We start from the raw sequence: 21,359 nt of genomic DNA, 5'->3' as shown, positions 1-21,359 counted from the left end.
TGGGCTTGCCGGGACACGAGCGGCGGCGACCTACCGTGCATTACTCTTTCTCGCTGTCAGCGGCGCCCGCGGACGTGCCGGCTTCGTGGTTGTCGCGGAGTGGCGCTGACTCGGCGATGTCCTCCTCCTCGTCATCAGTCTCGCCGAACACCGCCTCGCCCGCGTCGTCGCTCTCCTTGTAGGCAGTCGCCACCTCCGCCACCCGCTGGCGGTAGTACTGCCTGCGGGCGAGGCGGATCTCGCGGGCGGAGCGGTAGGACTCGAGCAACGGCTCCTGCTCTGCCAAGTCCGTGTCCGGCGCGACAACCCTACCGCGGCAAGCTGCTCTCCGCCTGCATGTGCTCCTGCAAGAGGTGGTTGTTGTAGGCGGCGTCGGCCTGCGCCTCCCGGAACTGCTCCTCCCGCACCATGTCCATGTAATGGGCACGTGCCTTGCTGATGCTCATGGTGCAACGCACCGGCGAGGGTGGCACGGAGGAGGAGGGTGGCACCATTTTATCGTCGGCAGCGTCCTCCATTGGGACGTCGTCGTCCTCCAACTGTCTGCCGGCAGGCCAGCCAGCCGGCAGCAATGACAGCCATCTCCTTCTTCTGATCCAACGTGAGTCCATCCCAGAGAGCTTTGGCGAGGGAGTGATCCATGGTGAGAGTGGCGCGGAGATCGATCAGAGGTGGATGATTGCGGCTATGGCCGGGGCATTGGTTTATATAGCAATGGTGGGCGGTAGAGGGACGGACGGGTGGTGCCGGAGGAGACGCCTAGGTAACCGCGTGCCATCAATGTGGGCAGCAGATGGACGAATGGGCGGCCGTCGTGTCGTTTGAACGCGCGACAGTCGCCTGCACCGAGAAGCGGCGCTCTCGGCCGGCGCGCCGCTTCGATGCCGGTGCCAGTGAGCGGTCGCGTCCGCTCTGGCCGGGCATGAATGCCGGCGCTGGTGCTCTGGAGCGACGCTATTTGAAAACACGTGGGAGGGGTGGGGTTTTTGGTGGGACAGGGCGATCAGAAGAGGGGTTGGGATCGGCCCGGACTCCTGCAAAGCCCCCCACGTTTGTCTTCAGTTTGCGGAAGAAATCGCGTCCTGACCGCGCCGTGACTGATACAGGCCCGTATTGGATGGCTTCCCCTGTCCGGGCAGCATGATCGAAACAAATACGGGAGGCTTATGGGTCGGCATTGGAGATGCCCTTAATCTCTTGACCCGCTCATCACGGGCGGAAGTACGATCGTACAAACCTTTTTTTTTTCGGGGATCGTACAAACCTTAGCCAGGAAAGCTACTAGGCAACATCGACCAAGTCGTCTTCATCAAGACCAGCCCAAAATCAGTCTTTATCTCTCATTGGTCTTCGCCTTGAAGGTACAATGGCGGAGGGATTTAGAATCAGATGACGGAGCGTGTATTTTGAGATTCAAATGTATGAAAGACTTCTCCTTTAGGCCAACCACCCACCTCTTCAAGCCATGCCATACAGGGAGGGCGCCATCGAAAAGCCGGATCTCCACAGCAAACCCACTGGTAAAACAATTGATAGGCATATCAATATCGCTCTGCAATTCCAATATGAGAACCTCTATGGTTGCCTGGATTAGACTATAAATACGTGATAGAGTTATGTCAATTGTGCAGCCTTAGTCGCCAGAGATGCCAAATGTGGACGGCCGATGCCATGCGCCCGCGGGCCCTATGTCTGTTACGCCATTGATCAGTTGTAGGTCATTTCTTTCTTTTTCACCTCTCTTGATCCTCTTGTCATACTCGATTTGAGGACGGGGCGTCGACTCGTTGGCTGGGCAGTTGGGATTGTTGCCAACCCACCCGAGTTCGAGTCCTGGCTCGGACGCGCGGTGCTCACGGAGTTTCTCCTATAAAAAAATGCCAACAAGGGTTAGCCCTTGGATTGATCTCATTTTTTTATGTCATACTCGATTAGATCATTGCCTGCCTCATCTATCCATCCCTTAGGGCCACCGGCCATGGTGATGAGAGAACCCTACATAATTAGTATGAAATATCTGAAGTTAAATACTTCCGCTACAATGTATCACTTGTAAAAACATTTATGTAGACCTTAGAACAGATAAACCAAGATCATTGTCAAGTGTCAAACATTGCATGATTTTGTTTCAAATCCCAAATATTTGATTAAATAATTATTTGTGAAATGAAAATAGAAAAATAACAACTGTACTACTTATTGGATCATCAGTGTTATATGTATCTTCACATGCCTATACAAAAGGAAACCAAATTCTATATACGAAAGGAGATCAGTTTTGTGTAGTGTACTATGAAGCAACCAAGAATCTAAAACAATTTGGCTTCAATTTGTTTGGAATAAGGGATACTCCTAAACCATCATTTCATACCAATATAGCACTGGCTTGTACAATCCGAAGTATTATACTGTTATTCAGCTATTTATGGACGGACTAATCACATGGAAGCAAAAGTTATATAATAAATAATCATGGAACAAAAACTATAAACTAAACTTATTTCTAGTTATTAAGAAAATCCAGAGTGAAGACTGTTATATCTACTAAATAATATATAATTATAAATTCACAATCTATCTCAACTTTAATGACGTAAAAGAGAGTAATAGTTGTTATAGTATGCCATTGAGAGAATGTAGCGGTCTATGCATGTGATAAGTCTAGCTCTATATTGTAAATGAATAATGTAATTTGAAATAATGAATGAGTCTACTTAACCCCATCGAATAGCGAGGTTCGTCTACGTAACACACTTAACTTCAAAAATATGGTATTTTACTCCTGAAATATTCCATGCCGTCCATGGTACTCTTTGGCGGTGGTTTTAACCTCCTGGCGGGTCCACCTAATTAATGAGCCATGTGGATGAAACAACCTCCAAAACTATCCCCATGTGTGATTAGGACGGTATTTTCAAATACAAGTTTTTATAATTAAGGGGGTTAAGCATGCGAACCCCAGTACTTGCGGATGTCAATATATATAGTGTTTATATATATATAAACACTATTCTGATCACGGGATCAGAATATTATTCTGATCACAACATGAACTTCCTGAGTTACACGCCTGAACTTCCCTCTGTACGAACCCGACGTTCGGGCTATCTTCGCAACCGTGTCTCCCCGCGCGAATTATTCTGGTTAGTCGTATTCTATATGATGTAAGTGTAATCTAGAAACAGTTTTTAGCAACTAAATGCCCGTTTTAAATAGGAATCTCGCTCGTTGGCGGATTTTGCTCTCGGGTCGTGATGAAATTGTGTTTTTTGCAATTTTACTGCCTGAGTTGTTCGACTTGAACTCCCCCCTGTGCTAGGTTGAACTTCCGCCAACATTGCCCAAATGGGGCTTGCGATATACTGTTGGAAAACTATGGACACTAGTATCATCACCCAAGTTAAATTTTTGGCAAAATGTAAGCGGTTTAAGAGCAGTTTTGAAAACCGTTTTATCTTCACACGAAAAATGTGAATTGTATTTTTGATCGCATTTCTAAGCAGTTTATCGGAATGAGGTAAATAATATGGCGTTGGAAAGCTGCTGGAAAACCGCTCCTTCGACATGTTGAAAGCTTTCTCTAATTCCCTATGGTTAAAGAGTAATTTGGAAAATCATAAAATTTCGTAATCCGAATAGCCGAGTTCGTAATTTCGATGTCATTTCTAAACTGCTAATCTAATTGAGGCAAATGATATGGCGTTGGAAAGCTTATGAAAAGCCGCTACTTTTTCATGTTGAAAGTTTTTTCTAATTTTGAACGGTTTAAAAGTAATTTAGAAAACGGTACAAGTTATACCGAGTTTGTATTTTCAAGTTAATTTTTTAACCATACATCCGAATGCAGCAAATGATATGCCGTTGGAAAGCTTGAGGAACGGGAAACTTTTTGGTATATATTGTTTCTCTCAATATCCTTACTGTTTTAAGTCAATTTTGAAAATGTATAAAAACGTATTTTCGCCGTAATTTTTACAAACTTTATCGGAATGGGGCAAATAATATATTGTTGAAATGCTACGGAAAATGCAAAACTTTTTCATGTTGATGGTTTTCTCTGATTCCTAGCCCTTTTTAAGTAATTTCGAAAACGACGGGATAATTCGTTCTGCCTTTATCGCAAAACAGATTTCTTCAAAAATGCACCGCGTGAAGAACTTGAACTTCTCAGCGTGTGTACTTGAACTTCACTCTGTTTTTCACGGGCTTTTTTTGCTCGCAGCTCTCCATCCACTGCTCGTAGGTCTCCATCCACTCACCGGAATTGAGCAAGTGATATACCGATGGAAAGCTGCTGTAAACACGCAACTTTCCCGTGTTGATCTTTTTTCATACTCGCGACGGTTTTAAAAGTTTTTTTTTTCTGAAATTCATTCAGCGTAGTAGTTGAACTTCTTGCTGTTTTCACGTTGAACTTCTGTGACGTATTTTCGTTTGTAATTTTCTCATCCATTCGTGAGTGTTATACAAATGATATTCCTTTTGTAGAAACCTCTCTCACAATATTTTTTTTAACTTTCTCCGACCGAGGACTTGAACTAACACAAATGATATTCCTGCCGTTTTGAAGTAAATTAGAAAATGACGAGATCATGAATTCTGCCTTCATCGTGAGTGGAAAAGCACTGCGTGAAGTAGTTAAACTTCTCGAGCATGTCTTTTTGAACTTCACTCTGTTTTTGACGTGTTGTTTTTTGCACTGCGTGAAGTAGTTGAACTTCTGGGCATGTCTGTTTGAACTTCACTCTCTTTCACTTTATTGTATTTTTCTTATATGAAATACACACCATGTAGTACGTGAACTTCCGGTTATTATCACTTTGAATTTCTCACTGGTTTTAGAGAATTATTTTAAAACACAAAAAAACAACATATTTTTTTATGTATTTTTGGACATCTAAATACACGGTGAACCTCTCTCACAAGATTTTTTTAACTTTTCCTCGTCGAGCACTTGAACTTCTAGCAACCATTTTTTCGTTTATGAGTTATTTTTAAAAGTGCAAAAAATGGCATTGTGTTTTTATTTTTTGAACAGGTAAAACAGGTAAATCCCAGGTTTTAATAAACTCCGAACTTCTCTGTTATTTCAATTTGAACTTCACCTTTTTATATTTTGAGTAAAGAATTGTATTCGGTTTTTATACGGAAAAAATCGAACATGGAAATACAAGGTGAACCTCTCTCGCAAGAATTTTTAAACTTCCCCGGACAGAGCACTTGAACTTCTTTCAACAAACCTTTTAAGCTTTTTTTCTATACTTTTTATTCTCACCTGAAATGCATTCCTTACAGTTGTTGAACTTCTCGTTGCTTTCACCTTGAACTTATGTCACGTATTTTTGTTCAACCACTCTCACAAGAATTTTTGAACTTTCTCGGGCTGAGCACTTGAACTTCTTGGTTTTAATCTTTAGTATTTAGAAAAATCTGAGTTTTTTCCAAACATTAAACAGCTTCATTTTTTGCACGTCAACATCACGTGCACACCACCAAAAGTCCATTTTGTTACAGATTCATAATCTTGGTATGTTATAGTTGAGAGAGAACATCGAGGGTTTTGTCCAATTTTTGTGGATGAGTATAATTTCAACTAAATTGCTTGAAAAAAATAAAACTGGACAAGAGTAGGTGCACCTCTCTGCCTGCATTTATTCGATTTTTTAATTTCTTACTGATGTGATGTTCATGGTGATCCTAACAAAAAAGTTTTATCATATTTTTATTCTATTTCACTATATCATGTGTTTGATTTTGAATTGTTGACAATTTTCAAGACAGTGTACTTGAACTTCCCAGCAAAATTCTTTAATCGAACTTCAACGGAAAAATTCTTTTAATTCATGCTATAATGCATTCTTTAATTCTTCGTGTTTTCCTGAGACAGTGTACTTGAACTTCCTTGACAAGATTCCGTTAACTTCAACATGGGGTCGAATAGAACCATACGAACGAGAACCTTTGACTTAGTCAGAAATATTTTTCTTTTATTTTGCAAGCCCTCAAAATTATAGGATGGTTTTTATGTTTGTCTTTTAATCAATTTTTTCATGTACCAGCATTCAGAAATGTACCAATTAATTTTCCGAGTGATATAAAGGCCAAATAGCAAAAACAGTATTACACGAGTAAGAAAAACCCCTGAAAAAAACACGTATTTTTGCACTACTGCACAATGGACATTGTATTGGACATGTCCAGCAACCTATATTCACACACGCATTTTTCTGAATGTACACATTCACACACAAAACTGTACTGATTCACAACTTATTTTTGGAAATCACATTTTTTGGTCTTTTTTCTCTCATGGAAATTGACATATGTGAACTCATACCCAATCAGTACATGAACTTCTCCTAGAAATCTAAACATATGTGAACAGTTGTAAGAGAAGCCAAAAATTCACCTGAAAACAGAGAAAATGCAGAAGCAACAATTCAGGAGGAATCAAGGCATAGGTCCAGTCACCACATAGAACGAGGATAGACTTGCTTGCTCTCTCTCCAGTTGCCCCTTTTCTTTTCTCCTTTGTGGCTTTGTCTGCCCAAATCAACTCGTGAGCAGCAATGGATTAGCAGCAGAGCATGGGGCAGGAGTGTGGAGCGAAGGTAGAATGCATGGAAGAGATGGAACGGAGCGGCAGTGTGTGGTAGGCTGCCGGCGACGACGCCACGTACAGACGTGAGTACTGGCGGAGCGCTGCAGTTTTGTGTGTGGTCGGCTGCACACAATGAAGGCCGCTGACGGCTCGCTAGGAAGGTCGCTGCTGTCAGGCAATGAAGGTCGGGGGATCTGCGTGTGGTAGCAGCTGACCCTGATGACAGCCGCGACCCAGGGCTATGCATGGTTGACCGCAACGTGCCGAAGATGGACAATGGGGGCGCACAACTGCAGCCGGGAGGTGCTTGTGACCGCCGCGGCTGCGCCGAAGCTGTTACGGGAGGCGCACGACCATGCCCGGAGGTGCGCGTGGTTGCCCGCAGCAACGCCAATGAAACCCGAAGAGCTTGGCAGCGGGGCATGGTGGGTCGAGGCGGCTAGGAGCGCAACCGCAGACTGGGAAGAGATGACAGGAAAGTTCATGAGAGGCGCCGAGGAAGGTCACGCGCGAGGGATGTCGAGGCAGGGCGTGCAAAGGCGACAAAGGGAGTCCTTCATGGAGGACCGTGGTCGCCTGTAGAAGAGGAAGCTGCTGCCAGGGTGCAGAGGCGACAAACGGAGTTCGCAGGATCCCTTGGCAGGCGGCGGCGATGGGATCCGCCTGCCAAGGGATCCGCGGCGCCAAGCTTGGTGTGCTGGTGAGCGGCGACGACTGGTGGGCGTGCGCCGCCGCCCTGTGGAAGCTGGCGGATGGAGGCCGGCGGCAAGCTGGATTGGAGGGAGCCGGGGGACGAATCATGGGGAGGAGGGGGAGGGTGCTGGTACTGGCGGCGGCGCATGAGGTTCTTGGTGGGCGGCGGCGAGCAGGATTCCAGTCGGCGGCGTGGGGGTGGTCCCCGGCGACGGGTGGCTCCGGGATCTTCGATGGGTAGGTGAGTCGGGGTCTGGGATCGAGGGAGAGTGGGAGGTGAGGGACGGACGGTAGGTGGGTTGGGGTCGGTGGGATCGAGTTCCTGTTCGTGGGCTTTTTGTTTTTAGGATGGAACACCTCGGTCGCTCCTTACATAGGCACTGTGATCCAAATAGCCCGTGCGTTGCATCGGGAGATAGAAATAGCACCTTCATAGCCTAATAAGCATGGCTCAAGACCCGCACATGTGCGAACCAACCTATGATCCCACGAGAGTTCAAGTCTTAGACTTGACATTGGTGCTTGCATTTTCCTGGATTTATTTCAGGCCTTCCAGAGATGTGCGTGTAGTGGGAGTAGATGTTCCTGTCGACTACGAAGGCGTTTGTGGTGACTTCATCAATCTCAAGATGATGTGTCAGTTTAATCTCTCGAAGGTGCTCATAGGGGTAGCGTGTGCGTGCGTGCGTTCGTAGAAGTGAGTGTATGTGAGCAACTTCGATTGTATTACACCTTCCCACCCGTATGACACATGTATGTGGTATGATTCCTCTTGTATGCCGGAGTGCCATGATTCTTTGTTGCCCAACAGCTAGGATATTGTGCCCATGGGATTGCAACCGGGAGAAAACAATCTTTTCATGTACCAAGCTCAATAAGTTCATTTAAAACAATGTTAAATATTCAATAATACATGAAAATGCATTGAATAAGCATTAATTCAAATATTTAATTTTGTGATAAAACATGACATCAATTGCATGTAGATTAAATATGTAGATAAGACCTTGGGCGCTGCAATGGACATAAAATAAATAAATATCTTTTTACAAACCTATAGAACAATTTATGATTAGTTTTGGTAGCCTTCTTACAAACCTCAACAACGCCGACGGCGGCCACAACATCTTAAAGAAAATCTTGAGGTATCTACGTGCAGGACTAAAAAGAAACCCTTCTTGATTGCAAGGCCGACTCAACATTTTTTTTACTACGGATGCATGCGAACTCGGTCACAAAGAAATATATAATATGATCATGATAGAAACTTCCCTGCCAAAATAATTATGATAGAAACTGACTACATTATCGTAGCCACTAAAACCTGAGTATACATTTTAAATTTACAATGACATGAAAACCACATGACGCACAAATTATAGGTGCGACAACCTAAAGCTAATTATCATAGTGTTGTATAATTTGCTATAAGTTGTGGCTGGGCCCTAAAAAGACCATTGTGAAGATCCTTCAAGTGAAGATAACAAAGGACAAGGAACCACATTAGTTCTATTCCTATTATGGTATGCTGAAATACCTATTCATGGAGAATGCAAGAACAATGAGCATTCTTTCTGAAACTCTATGTTTATTCCTTTTAATGGCTGAGCCATTTTAACCGTTCGCACAGGTTAACGCAGCATAAACTGCTCAAACTTCAAGGTCAAACAAACTACTGCTGCCTGAACGTATATTTATAGATGCAACAGGAAGATTCAAACTACACAAAAGAATGTTTAATAGACCTCTAAAAGGGGCTAGGACCTAGGAGACAATACTAACAAACAAGAAAAATACCGATCTGGCACGCAATAATTCACGGACGGAAGAACTCGAATAATATACTGAGCGAGAAAAATTGTGTAATCTTAATAGATAAATTTTGCTAGTACAATAATCTGCATGGAAATGAAAAACAAAAATACGTTGTTCACGGATGTAAGTAGAGAGCAGCTGCAAGGAAATTTCAGGAAATTACCTCCTACTCCCTCCGTTCCATATTAGTCGTCGCTGATTTAGAGGGAGTAGATATCATAACCCTTTTGAAAACCAACATTGATATTGAGTTGCACTTCTGAAGGACCTGTATTAAGAAAAATGAGCTCAACAGGTTATTCCCGAGTTAAATGACACAAAATTATCATAAACCACTAACAATATCAGCAAGAAATACTTGAGATGGAAGTTCTGCAGTAGGTGTCAATTTATGAGTCGTGGGTTCCTGTGGATCCCCATAGCTTCTTTCTTTGAACTATAGAGAGAAGACATGTCAATGTCCTGCTGGACCCAATTTGATCAGCAATAATGCAACTCCTCCACCCCAAGACAGGACCACGTGGCATAGCCAAAGACGGTTTTACATGCCAGTTAATAAAACCACGTTTAGCATATATGGACATAACTGACATATGCATAGACGCAAGAATGCAGTAACTAAGAATGGACTAAGATACTGACTAAGAGTCTTTTACCGAAGACAAAGTGATATGCACCATTTATGGACACTAAGCTAACAATTCAAAATCAGATGGACTAAGATAGTGACTACTGAGCGTTTTACAGGAGAACAAGTGATATGCAACTTTCATAGACATTAAGCTGACAATTCACAATCTTTTTCAGGGCTACAAGAGAAAAACAAAAGGATATGTGACGGTTGAAGAAATTCAAAGGTTCTTAATGCACGTAGAATTTCATCTCCATAGGCCACAACCAATCTCTATCAGATCCTCCGCGACTAAAAAAAAACCAGTGTCCAAACTCCAAAGAGACCTTCTGCCTCAAAACCTCTCTTCAATATAAAGTAGCATCGACAGTTTAGACCAAACTTTGGGGCAAGCAGCTAGCCTCTTTATCAGGAAAAACTGAAACATCTTCTCCTTTGTATTGACTCCGAACAGAATTCAGAGACGGTGGCCCTGGTGCTCTCATCGCTAAAATGTTTCTAGACCCGGCGTTGCTGGGACCTTGCTGGATCTGAAGGACGGAGGAGCCGCTTCCTGCACCGGCAGAGAAGGAACTTGCATCCGTGGGTGGTCGTCACGCTCGTTGGTCGTCGAAGCAGGGTCGAAGTAGTGGGTTGCCGGAGACAGGAAGGAGCAACCGTGGGTTGTCATTCATCGGAGCCAGGGGTCGCAAGTGGCGGTGTGGATCCGATCTAGGTCTGGGAGGGGCAGCTGTGGGTCGCCAGATATTGGGAGCGGCACGGGCACCCAGCAGCCGGCGGATGAGATTGAACGCTTCGGTGCGGCAATGTCGAGCGGAACGGCGAGATTGGACGCACTAAACTTGGGACTCAAGACCTTTTTATAAGTTCAGAACGTGCGATGGAGTCCGTGTCAGAGACGCCTGCGGCGGTGGTTATGAGACCAGGTCGGCCCCGGCGGCTGGTGCGCTTGAGAACAGGGGAGCAATCGAGCGGGGAGGAGACTGCCGTTTACTTTTCACCAGGCCTAGCTCGGTTTCGTTGGGCCATGTGGTGCACTGAGGCCCATCTAGCAGAAAGGACGTACGTGTAGAAGAAAGGCTTGGAACTCCAGCGAACGTAAGAAACACGGAAAGAACGGATGGTACCACCTCGAATGTAGAAAATAATATAGATGAAAAAACAGAAAACGTAAATTCATGATAAGAAGCGTATTATGACGGTGAACCCACGGAGTCAATCCCTCCTAACCTCCTAATAACGACATATATATGAGAAAAAGCGTATATATATTGTGCGCACCTCCTTCACAATAATGGGATCATCCCTCCTAACCTCCTAATAACGACATAATTAAGCAACATATCCGCATCACCCCTCACTGCTGTGTAACCAAACAACTCTACTAAGTCATCATCCCCATGAATTTTAGCCAACTGTAATGAGAAAATTTTAGCCAACCCTAAACGGATCTCCCTTGTTTGTTTAAACTCCTATTGTTGGGACACGTGGTACGATACTCTAGTGCCAAATAAAAAATTCAACCGCGCAACCAAGATCATACTGCTGGGGATAGATCACGGGATCGGGTTTACCGCTAGAAGAAGCAGTCACCGCAGCGGAAGTAGAGTTGGTGATGCGTATAACCAATCAGCGGAGTTGTCTCCTCCTTGTGTAGACGATCTCCCGCGAATAGTTTCCCGCGGATCCCTCGAACACTGCCTCATGAATGCCTCGAACGGTTCGTCCAAGCACCGTAGACGTACGAGGAATAGTTTCAGGCAGCGGACTGCCAGGTTTGGTCACACGGCATGGGGGCGTGGGGAGTGGCATCGACGGCTGTGTGGGGTGGAAAAAGATCAACCCTAAAAGGTGCACCCACTCCCCTTTATATAGACCTCCAAGGTGGGTTCAACACTTGTGGCCCACTAGGAGTCTACACCCAATTTCCTCTCGGATTCAATCATGTAGTTATGAATCATACAAATCAAAGCATAAGCAATGGCAAGGAAAAATTAAGTATGTCATAAGCAACATATTAACATAGACAACTAATTAACCTAGCCTCAACATATACATAATTTCCTAACCCTGAAAACAAAGACACATAGTTTTCTTAAATGGAAAGATTCATCAGCATGTGGACCAAATATTTAGTACAATAGTTTGATTACACTCTAATCATTGTCACAAGTCGATGACTCCACATTGCCTAAGTGTGTCGTTAATCCCATTGTCTGCTCATCACAGACACAAGTACGGCCCGACAAACCTTAGCCAGGAAAGCTATTAGGCAGCGTCGACCAAGTCACCTTCACTGAGATAACTACAAAATCAGTCTTTATCTCTCGAGCAATATGCCCATTGGTCTTCGCCTTAAACGTACAACAAAGTTTTGACTTGGAACTGGATGACGGGGCGTGTACCTTGAATTTCAAACGTATGAAAGACCTCTCCATTACCGCAACCACATACTTCCTCAAGCCATAAGACTCGGTAACGATGCCATCGAACAACCGAATCTCTTTATAGAACCTGCTGGTAAAACATCTGAGAGACATGTTGAAACTACCATGCAGTTCTGATATAAGAACCTCTACTGTTGCCTCGACCGCGTTGTGAAGACATGCTAAAGTCATGTCGACCGCACCACCACAGTCGCCACGGATGTTAATTGTGAACGGCCGATTCCATGTGCTCGTGAAGCAAAATTCTATTGCGCCGTCGATCAGTTGTAGGTCATCTCTTTCATGTCTGCCTCTTTTGATCCTCATGTCATACTCAATTATTGTATAGTTCGCCAACCCTATCCCTCGCCTAGGGCCACTAGCCATGCAAATGAGAGAACCCTACATAATTGGTATTGTAATTAGTAGCTCTTCCTATTAAAGTAAGAAATATCGAAAGCTAAATATTTCCATTATGATGCTTCATTTGTAAAAAAAAACATTTACTTAAACCTTACAACTGATAACCAAGATCTTTGTCACATATTAAACAAAATGGATACATAGTGTATAATGGCGTGACTCACATAAAATGGCCCAACATTTGGTTTTGTTTCAAATTCAAATTATTTATCTACCTAAGCCTATACGAAAATAGAAATAATGAAGCGAGTGTTCTAGGTTGGGATCATTAATGTTATGTATTTGTATATGCCCATAAAGAGAGGGAAATCAATTTCAGTGAAGCAAATAGGAATCCAAAACAATTCAACTCGATTTGGTCTGGGATACATCATACTCCATTCGTTTCATAATTTAAATTTGTCTTCATAGTAAATCGCGTTCATAATAATATAGCACTAACTTGTACAATCCAATGCATTATACTATTATTCTTCTACTCATGCACAAACTGATCACATGGGGAAGTATTTTTCAGTTGGTAAGACAAAATATTACATTGGCCCAATACCAAAATAGATAATTGTGGAACAACAACAACAAATACTTATTCCTTGTTATTGAAATTTCAAGAGTGAAAACTGAGCTTTATGTTTACCATTCCCTCCGTTTTTAAATATAAGTTTTTTTAGATATTTCAATACGGAGTACACATGCATGTATATAGACGTATTTTAGAGTGTAGATTCACTCATTTTGCTCCATATGTAGTCCATATTAGAATCTCTAAAAAGGTTTATATTTAGGAACGGAGGGAGTACATAATTCAAGAGCACAAATAATACAAAATTCATAATCTATCCCAATTAATGAAGTAAAAGAGAATACTTTTTGCAGTATTCCATCAATTAAATGTACTGTTCGATGCATGTGTTAAGTTTACCTATATTTTAAAATGAATAATGCAATTTTAAAATAAGGAATCTACTTAACCCCATGAATAGCAAGCTCCATCTACTTAATTATGTACAAAAACATCTAGTATCTGGCTCCCAAAATATTCCATACCATCTAAATGATAGACTCTTTGGGGGCGGTTTTGCCCTTGTGGCATGGTCCATCTAACGACCCATGTCGCTGAAACAACCTCCAATGCTATCCAAACTAGATGATACCCCGTCTGTTAATACGTGAACTGGTTGCAAAATATATTGCAATGAGATTTGGTTGTATAAAATGATATGAGAACTAAAACTGTAAATGCACCATATTTGTATTTGATTATTGTATAGTAGAAAACCATTTAGATGGGTATGTCACATTACTAATATGCACGGTAGCATGTTGAAGTGGGCCTTTTCTCATGCATGATTGTATGTTGTGGCAGGCCCTTTTCATGCATGGTTGCATGTTGAGTTGACATGTTTTGCATGTTAAAAGAAATAGATTAGTGGAGATCACCTATTCAGTTATATAGGATATAGGATGGGCGGAAAATGCCAATGGAGGCCGAGCTCCAGGGAGCTCGGTATTTTTCAAAAGTCATATTTCAATTTTTTTTTAAATCCATGAAAACATATACATTTTCTGCACGAACGTGTGAAAAATCATTTGATTTTTTTAGGCTGTACAAAAAATAATTCCGGACCAACAACAAAAAATATTGGCTCATCTTAGAAATACATTTTTGGCTTTTTTCTGTACGCCATGTGTGAAAGTATATGGTTATGAATTTTCGCACATACGTAATACACATGTGTGTGATTGTTCACAAAAAAACATTCAAAAAATTTCGCGCTTTAGAAATTTGGTTTTCAAAACGAGCTCCCTGGGGCTCGGCCTCCAAAAGGCTGCACCCATAGGATGTGTGCTTTTAATGGGCGGATTCAGGACTATAATTAAGGGGGTTAAACATGCAAACCTCAGTACTAGGGGATGTTAGGATGGACTTATTCCTTGAAATAATTCCACCTGAGTATGTGTATGCACCTGCGCCACAATGATGGGATCATTCCTGCTAATATTGACGACATAATTAAGCAACATATCCACTTCGTCCCGCGCTGCTATGTATCCATATAACTCTACTAAGCCATTATCCCCAGGAATTTTAGCCAACTCCAATGCGAAAATTTGCAGCATGTTACAACAATCTTTCATGCCCTTTGTGGGATCTGAAAACATCATTGCCTCCAACCGAGCTTCATAAAAAATGAAGTTATATTGTAAGTTTATATCTAAAATTAGCGCGGTAAGTAGCTACATGGCATTAGAAAGGTAAAAACATGTCGTTTGAGGATTACATGGCCCTATCTGAATTTTTCCTTTTTATCTACTAAGTAGAAACTATCTATGTTCATTTCACAATGAATTTTGCTCCGTCGAAAAGTTTTTCTTTAGGAACGTGTCTAAACAATTTTGTGTGTGCATCGTGTCTGCACAAATTGTATGTTCTTTTTTATGTTTGTATGTCCTCATTTATCCCTGAACATACATCACTTGTCATCTATTTAAATGAGATTGGTGCTCTATGATAAGTTAACTGGATGTTCTTCATTCAGTGGTGCAGCAACTCAATACCATATAGTATCACCGCATGCAGAAGAGTTTGGAGGAGAGCAACCTTCATTCTTCTACGTTCTAATGGGTATGAGATAAAACTGAAGTCTCACCTACAAGCATATGGGGAAATAGGATTAAACCAGTTAGGAGTTTCCACTGAATGGGATAAGACTAAGGGTCATACTATAAACTCACCTTTGTATGACAAAAAGGCAGGTATATATGGCCAGAAGTCAAGGAAAAAGCAACCTCATGAGGTGCTAGGGAAAAACAAGATGTCCAAATATGGAATCATAGCACCCCAATACACTGCAGCTATTGCACTGCAACAAGGGATGTATGTTGAGAAAAGCTGGTATTAAGAGCATCTACAGCCAGACACCCCGAACCCGCCTCAAATATCTGGGCAGACGGCCCGGTCATTGACCGGTAACAAAAAAACCGACCCAGATGGACGCCTCAAACGGGCCTCAAACGTCCAGGTTGACTGGCACCCCTCATATCCAGCCCAAATGTAGGGCGAATATGGGGGCGCCGAGCGCATCCGCCACGTCAGACCCGACCCACACTGCCCCACCCGACCCCACATATATTCCTCCCCATTCGCTCCTCGGACCAAACCCTAGCCACTTCACTTCACTCCCCTCCGCCACCCAAGCTCCCATCCGGCGATCTCCGGCCTTCTCCAGCATGGCGGGCAGAATATCCAAGTCCTACACCTTCAGATCCGTCGACCCCGAGCTCATCCCACGTAGCCCTGAGGAGGAGATGACCGTTCGGCTTGCGCTCCGCAGCTCCCGGGAGGAGGCCACCCAACGGCAGCGCTCGGACTCCTTCCGTCGAGAATCCATCAGCTGCGCTCGGACTCCTTTCGTCGAGAATCCATTGCGCCCACCCAAATGCCGCATGGATCCGGCACGTGGTGTGGCATCGCTGCCTCACCAGAGGCGGTGCAGTCCATCTGTCGTCTGAGCGCGGTGGCCGACGCGCAACCCCCCCGTTGGCTCACCGAGGTGGAGGATGCACCATGGGCGTCGTCCGTCGCAAACATGGCACGCCCCCCCCCTCCCCGAGCAAGGACAGCGACAGCCCTCGCGGCGACCGACGTTGGTGAAGTGGAGTCGCATTCTCCGGCACCCTGTATGGCGCACCAGTCCGGGCGCCGCAACCGCGTTGTGGTGGATGTTGTCGGCTCGTCCCAGGACGGATCCATCATCAATCTTACGTCCACCGCAACCGTTAGGGTTCCGGACTCCGACAAGGAAGAGTAGGGCATGGGAGACGGCGGCGCCTTGAGTCCCATAAGCTGGCTCGTGTCCCATGTCCTACTCTACCTCGCCAACAACCGGACCAACACTCTGGGGACCGCAGCCGGCCGCCGGACAAGGGCACAATGGAGTCGGACAGGCTCCGCTTAAGATTAGGTTTACCTTGCATGTAATAGTATGAATTTGAGGTTTCTAAGTTGAGATATCCGTCTGTGGAATGGATTATTCGAGGCGTGACCGGTCATTGTCCCCGGACGGGCCGGACGCGTCTGTGGGCGTTTGAGGGGTCAGATTTGCCAAGTCCGTTTGTTTGTAGATGCTCTGAGCCTACAAAGCTAAGCAGGAGAGATGCTTGAAGACCACCAGGGTGAGGAGGGACAATTATAATAACTTAAAGAGCTACATCCACAGCGAACCAGGTATACTCTTTCCTTTGCTAGCCTTCTAGACTGTAGAACTTCACTTGTCACAGCTATAAGGCTTCAGGTGTGGACTAGTTCAATCTGATTCCGGTTAGGTAAAATTGTGCACAGTTACAAATCCAAAAGTTTCTATAAAATACGTATGTAAGAACAACATTGACTAGAAACAATAATCTTTCCCTAATAATAAAGCATGGAGTGTCTCTGGTCGTCCGTCGCGTCCTTTTGCAGAAAATTCCCACAGTCCATCTTTAAGTGAGAACAAACCATTTTTTGCATTTTACACAAACCTCCCTACTTTTTATACTAATCAACCCGCGGTCCATATTTAAGTCAGCCGAATCATTTTTTTGTTTTAACAGAAAACCCGAAGACTTTTCGGTTAATCAATCCGTGGTTTATCTAAAACAAAATTATACATATCTTTTAAACCGTAACTTTGATTCTAACATGTTATATATGAAATTTGATTAGAAAAATGTGTAGAATCTAAATATGATGCTATTTTTAGCTGCTAAATACTACTAAAATATTATTTTTAGTGCAAACTTAATATACGTACCAGCGGCGATCCGAATTGCAAATAAACACCCATTTAAACCAGACTGAGAGAAAATAAAATATCGATAACCACACATGTACACCTCTGAAAAACCTCGCCGGGAAAACAACATATTTCTCATCTTATTCTGAGCGAGTGTGCGTGCGCATGAGAGAGAGAGCAAGAGAGACGCCTTAGGACTAACCACATTTAAACGTGTTTTCTTTGTGTGAGCACTAGGCCTACCGCCGGCAACACAAATGTGATGCCATGTGAAAATAAAGGACGTGGACCTATTAGGGTCTTGAGTCATGATTATGGGATTAAGACCGTGTGTTATTTTCTCTCCCATTACAACGCACGGGCATTTTTGCTAGTCTATAAAAAGGCATCTCCAACGCTGACCCGTAAACCTCTCGCATGCGTCTGGACAGCGGAAGCCATCCAACGTGGGCCTGTATTGGTCTACAGCATGGTCCGGACGCGATTTGTTCCGCAAACCAGAGACAAACGCGGGGCTTTGCGGGAGTCCGGACCGCTCCCAGGCCCTCTTCTGACCGTCTTGGCCCACCTAAACCACCCACCCGCCCTTCCCGCGGTTTCCATCCAACGCGACACGCAGCTTACCGCGTCGCATTCATGTCGGCCCAGAGCATGCATCGGCCGACATTGATGCCGCGATTTGACCAGACGGGAAGGCGGCACAGACGGACGCGACCTCTCGGGCGTTGCCGCCGCTTCAATGCGGACGCCGCATCCCTAGAAATCAACTCCGGCCGTTGTGCCGCATTGAAGCGGGCTAACCGGCCCTCCGCCTGGCCTCGCTCTAGCGTCGTCCAGAACCGCACCACCCCGAGCACCGCACAATCTTCTTCCTCCTCTCCGAGCCCTTTCTCCTCTTCGAGCCCAGCGGTGATGCCGAAGTCCTGGTTCTCCGCGCCGACAGGCGGCAATGGTGGAAGTTCGTCGTCAGACAGATCATGGCGTCGCCGCCCCTGCTCACCTAGACCAGCCGCATCCACAGCGGCGGGCTCTTCCTGCAAGGAGGAAATTGTCATCTCATCCAGTGATGAGGACCAGCCACAGCAGCGGCCCCGTCTCCTCACGAAGGCGGCTCTGGGGGACGAAGAATTCGTCTGTCAGATGGGTCCAGCGGCACCGTCACCGGCGCGTGTGAATGAGGAGCCACCATCCCCGCCGCGGGTGCGCTTTAAGCGGGAGGCGACATCCCCACTCCGGCAAGTGAAGGACAAGCCGACGTCCCACCGTGCAACCACGGCCTCCACAACGGCGGCCGTGTGAAGCAGGAGCCGACATCTCCAGCGCCTCCGCCGCGGGGAGGACGAGCCGGCGTCCCCCCTGCCGCATGGCCGCTACATGCGGGTCGACGGGCCCTCGTCACCACCACGATGCCACTGCCAGCAGACGAAGGAGGTGCTACCCACGACCACCAAGGCGCGTGGCCGCATCCTCCACTACCTCGGAGGCGGTGGTTTCGGCGGTGCCTCCGGCTCTCGAGCCGTGGTATCCGAGGCTGAGCGGCGCGGCGCGGAAGCAGGCGAGGTACGACTGATAAAATGCCGGTCGTCGCTCCGTGTTCACCATGACGGACGTGGCGCCGGAATGGGTCCACAACGACCCGGACCTCGCCGCGGTGTGGGCGCTCGACCGCTCCGTCACCATCACGGAGACGGCCGCCAGGCGCCGCCGCCGCCTTGACGGCGAGCTCCCCAAGATTGGCAAGGAGTGGTCGCTTAGTGACTGCTCCGCCAACGCCGACAGGGGCATGGCCGCTGCCAGCGCCTTTAGCAGTGGCCAGGGCGGCCCTTCGCACCACGCAGTAGGAGGCGGAGTGGCTCCTCGGCGACCGTCAGGCAGCCACCGGACAGGACTGCCGTGAACCTCCGACATCCTTGCGCCGCTGGAGGGACGACGATGACGAAAACGGCGGCACAGACGCTGACGGCGGTGCAGCAGGACAGGGCGGCCACGCTTACGTGGTGGTCATCCGATATAGGGTTTAGTGTTATTTTAATAGTTTTTAGTAAAACGGTCAAAATATCATCCGTTTATGTAAATTATATTAGAACTTGAATATATTTCGTCCGGTTTGCATGAATTTCATCCGGTTTATTAATTTTTTTAATGTATATGACTATGGTTGGATGGCGTTCTCCCGTATCTGTGCCCGTGGACTAGTTCCCATCCATAAACGGATGCGGGAGAAAATTTACAGTTTACAGTTGAAGATACCCTAAGCACGATCAAATATTGACGTGGAAAAAGGTGTAACAATGGCCAAGAGAAAAAAGTCGCATACATGTACGAGCGATGAATAAATAATAGGAAAAGAGATGAGTGGTATTGATCACTTACTCTCGCTACGGTCTGCGACACGATAATCCCTTTTCCAGCCGGAACGACGGATGCCCCTGTAGATAGAGCCATCACGGTGACTGCTCTGTGGAATACCATTAACTTCCACGGTGTAATCGATGTCGCTGACTTCTTCTTCGTCCTCCATGATCAAGATTTCAGTCGTACGACCCTTGCTTGCGCTCCTTGGATCTTCCACACTGCCACCGAGTTTCCCATCTGTGGCCTCGGAGGAAACACGACGGACAGGCGGGACGAGTCGTCGCGCAAGCGCTGGTGGCCACCAGCGAGATGCCATGGAAGAGAGGAGGCGTCGCGAGGGAGATGAGAGGCGGCGCATTGGGGTGGCGACGTTAGGGTGTCAGAGGGGGCGTAGAACGGAACGGGGGATCTGCATCTGAGGGGGCAGCGGCGGCGGCGGCGAGGAGTAGTGCTGTACCCTACGGGGGGCTCTCGCATCTCACGGCGTATTGACCGAATGCTGCGGTGGGATTAGTTGGCTTGGCTTATTATTAACAGATTTCTTTTGCGATACAGGCTTATTGTACGTAGCAGATTAGAGTATAAATTTCAAAAAAAAAGATTAGAGTATGATGGTCATGATCGTTTTCTTTTAAATGTGTGCTCGTATATATTTTAGGTCCACTTAAATGATAGTATACCAAAATTTACACAAATATAAACATAAAAGTTAAATTTCATGAAGCAATACATTTTCCTTTTTCTAACTTTTTGCGGAAAGACAACGACCATATATTATATAGTATTAAAATACGGGTCGTGCTACGTGTCGGCCGATCCGCCGCCTCGCGACCCGTCTGATTGTACGAGGAGAGTCTTCTTTTTTTTCTCTAATTTCCTGCAACAATGCCCTTGTTGCAAAATCTCTTCTTCTCTAACTTTCTGCAACAGGAGTCATGTTACAAAAAATCTTCTCTAATTCTCTGCAACAAGACCTCTATTGCAAAATCTTCTCTTCTCTAATTTCATGCAGCAAGACCCCTGTTGCAAAACATTTTCTTCTCTATTTTTCTGCAACAAGACCCTTGATGTAGAACTTCTTCTCTATTTTTCTGCAACAAGACCCTTGTGACAAAACCTCCATTGCAATAGAACCCAAGATCTTCAGCCTCTTCTATGTATTCCTGCAACAAGACTGTTGTTGCGAAAACATGCAAGAACACCGACCTTGCAACAGAGAGAGCACCCCGTGGTCTCTACAGCACCCGTGTTTTTACGACGGAGGAAGGACGCTAGTGCCCGCCTCCGATGTGGTGGGGTTGTAGCAAACATGCTTGTTTGACAAGAGGTGGGGATGAAATTCATGGAAAGAGGCAGGGCGTGGAGAGAGAGAGAGATACGAGATGGGAGGGTCAGCGCGCGTGAGAATGCGTGGTTTTTTGAAACAGGTGCCTAGTTGCAAGAATCGGAGTATAGAGCGCTCTGCATGGTCAGATGAGATCCAGAAAGAGGTTGCGGGTGAAGGTTTGATTCAACTCATGGAAAGGAGAGATAAATATATGCGGCCATTTCGGTGGAGATAGGGATGAAGGAGAGAAGCGATGCGCTGTCCCATCAAGACGCGTGTCAAGTGTAGCACATGGTGGATGTGAGAGAAAAGA

At 45.4% G+C, this 21,359-nt stretch overlaps 1 protein-coding gene across 1 annotated transcript; it reads right to left on the bottom strand.

Annotated features, from left to right (window-relative positions):
- Positions 1–11,790: 11,790 nt before the first annotated feature.
- Positions 11,791–20,201, bottom strand: LOC123125077 (uncharacterized). The gene is made up of 3 exons (XM_044545612.1): positions 19,738–20,201; positions 14,558–14,769; positions 11,791–12,568 (listed from the first exon to the last, which is right to left on the bottom strand). Exons 1-3 carry the CDS (start codon positions 20,075–20,077, stop codon positions 11,993–11,995), a joined length of 1,128 nt encoding a protein of 375 aa, XP_044401547.1. The 5' UTR covers positions 20,078–20,201; the 3' UTR covers positions 11,791–11,992.
- Positions 20,202–21,359: the final 1,158 nt, after the last annotated feature.

This window comes from Triticum aestivum, chromosome 5D (genome assembly GCF_018294505.1).
Source record: "Triticum aestivum cultivar Chinese Spring chromosome 5D, IWGSC CS RefSeq v2.1, whole genome shotgun sequence".
Taxonomy (NCBI): domain Eukaryota; kingdom Viridiplantae; phylum Streptophyta; class Magnoliopsida; order Poales; family Poaceae; genus Triticum; species Triticum aestivum.
The sequence above is the reverse complement of the archived record's forward strand: the minus strand, read 5'-3'. Positions and strand labels throughout refer to the sequence as shown.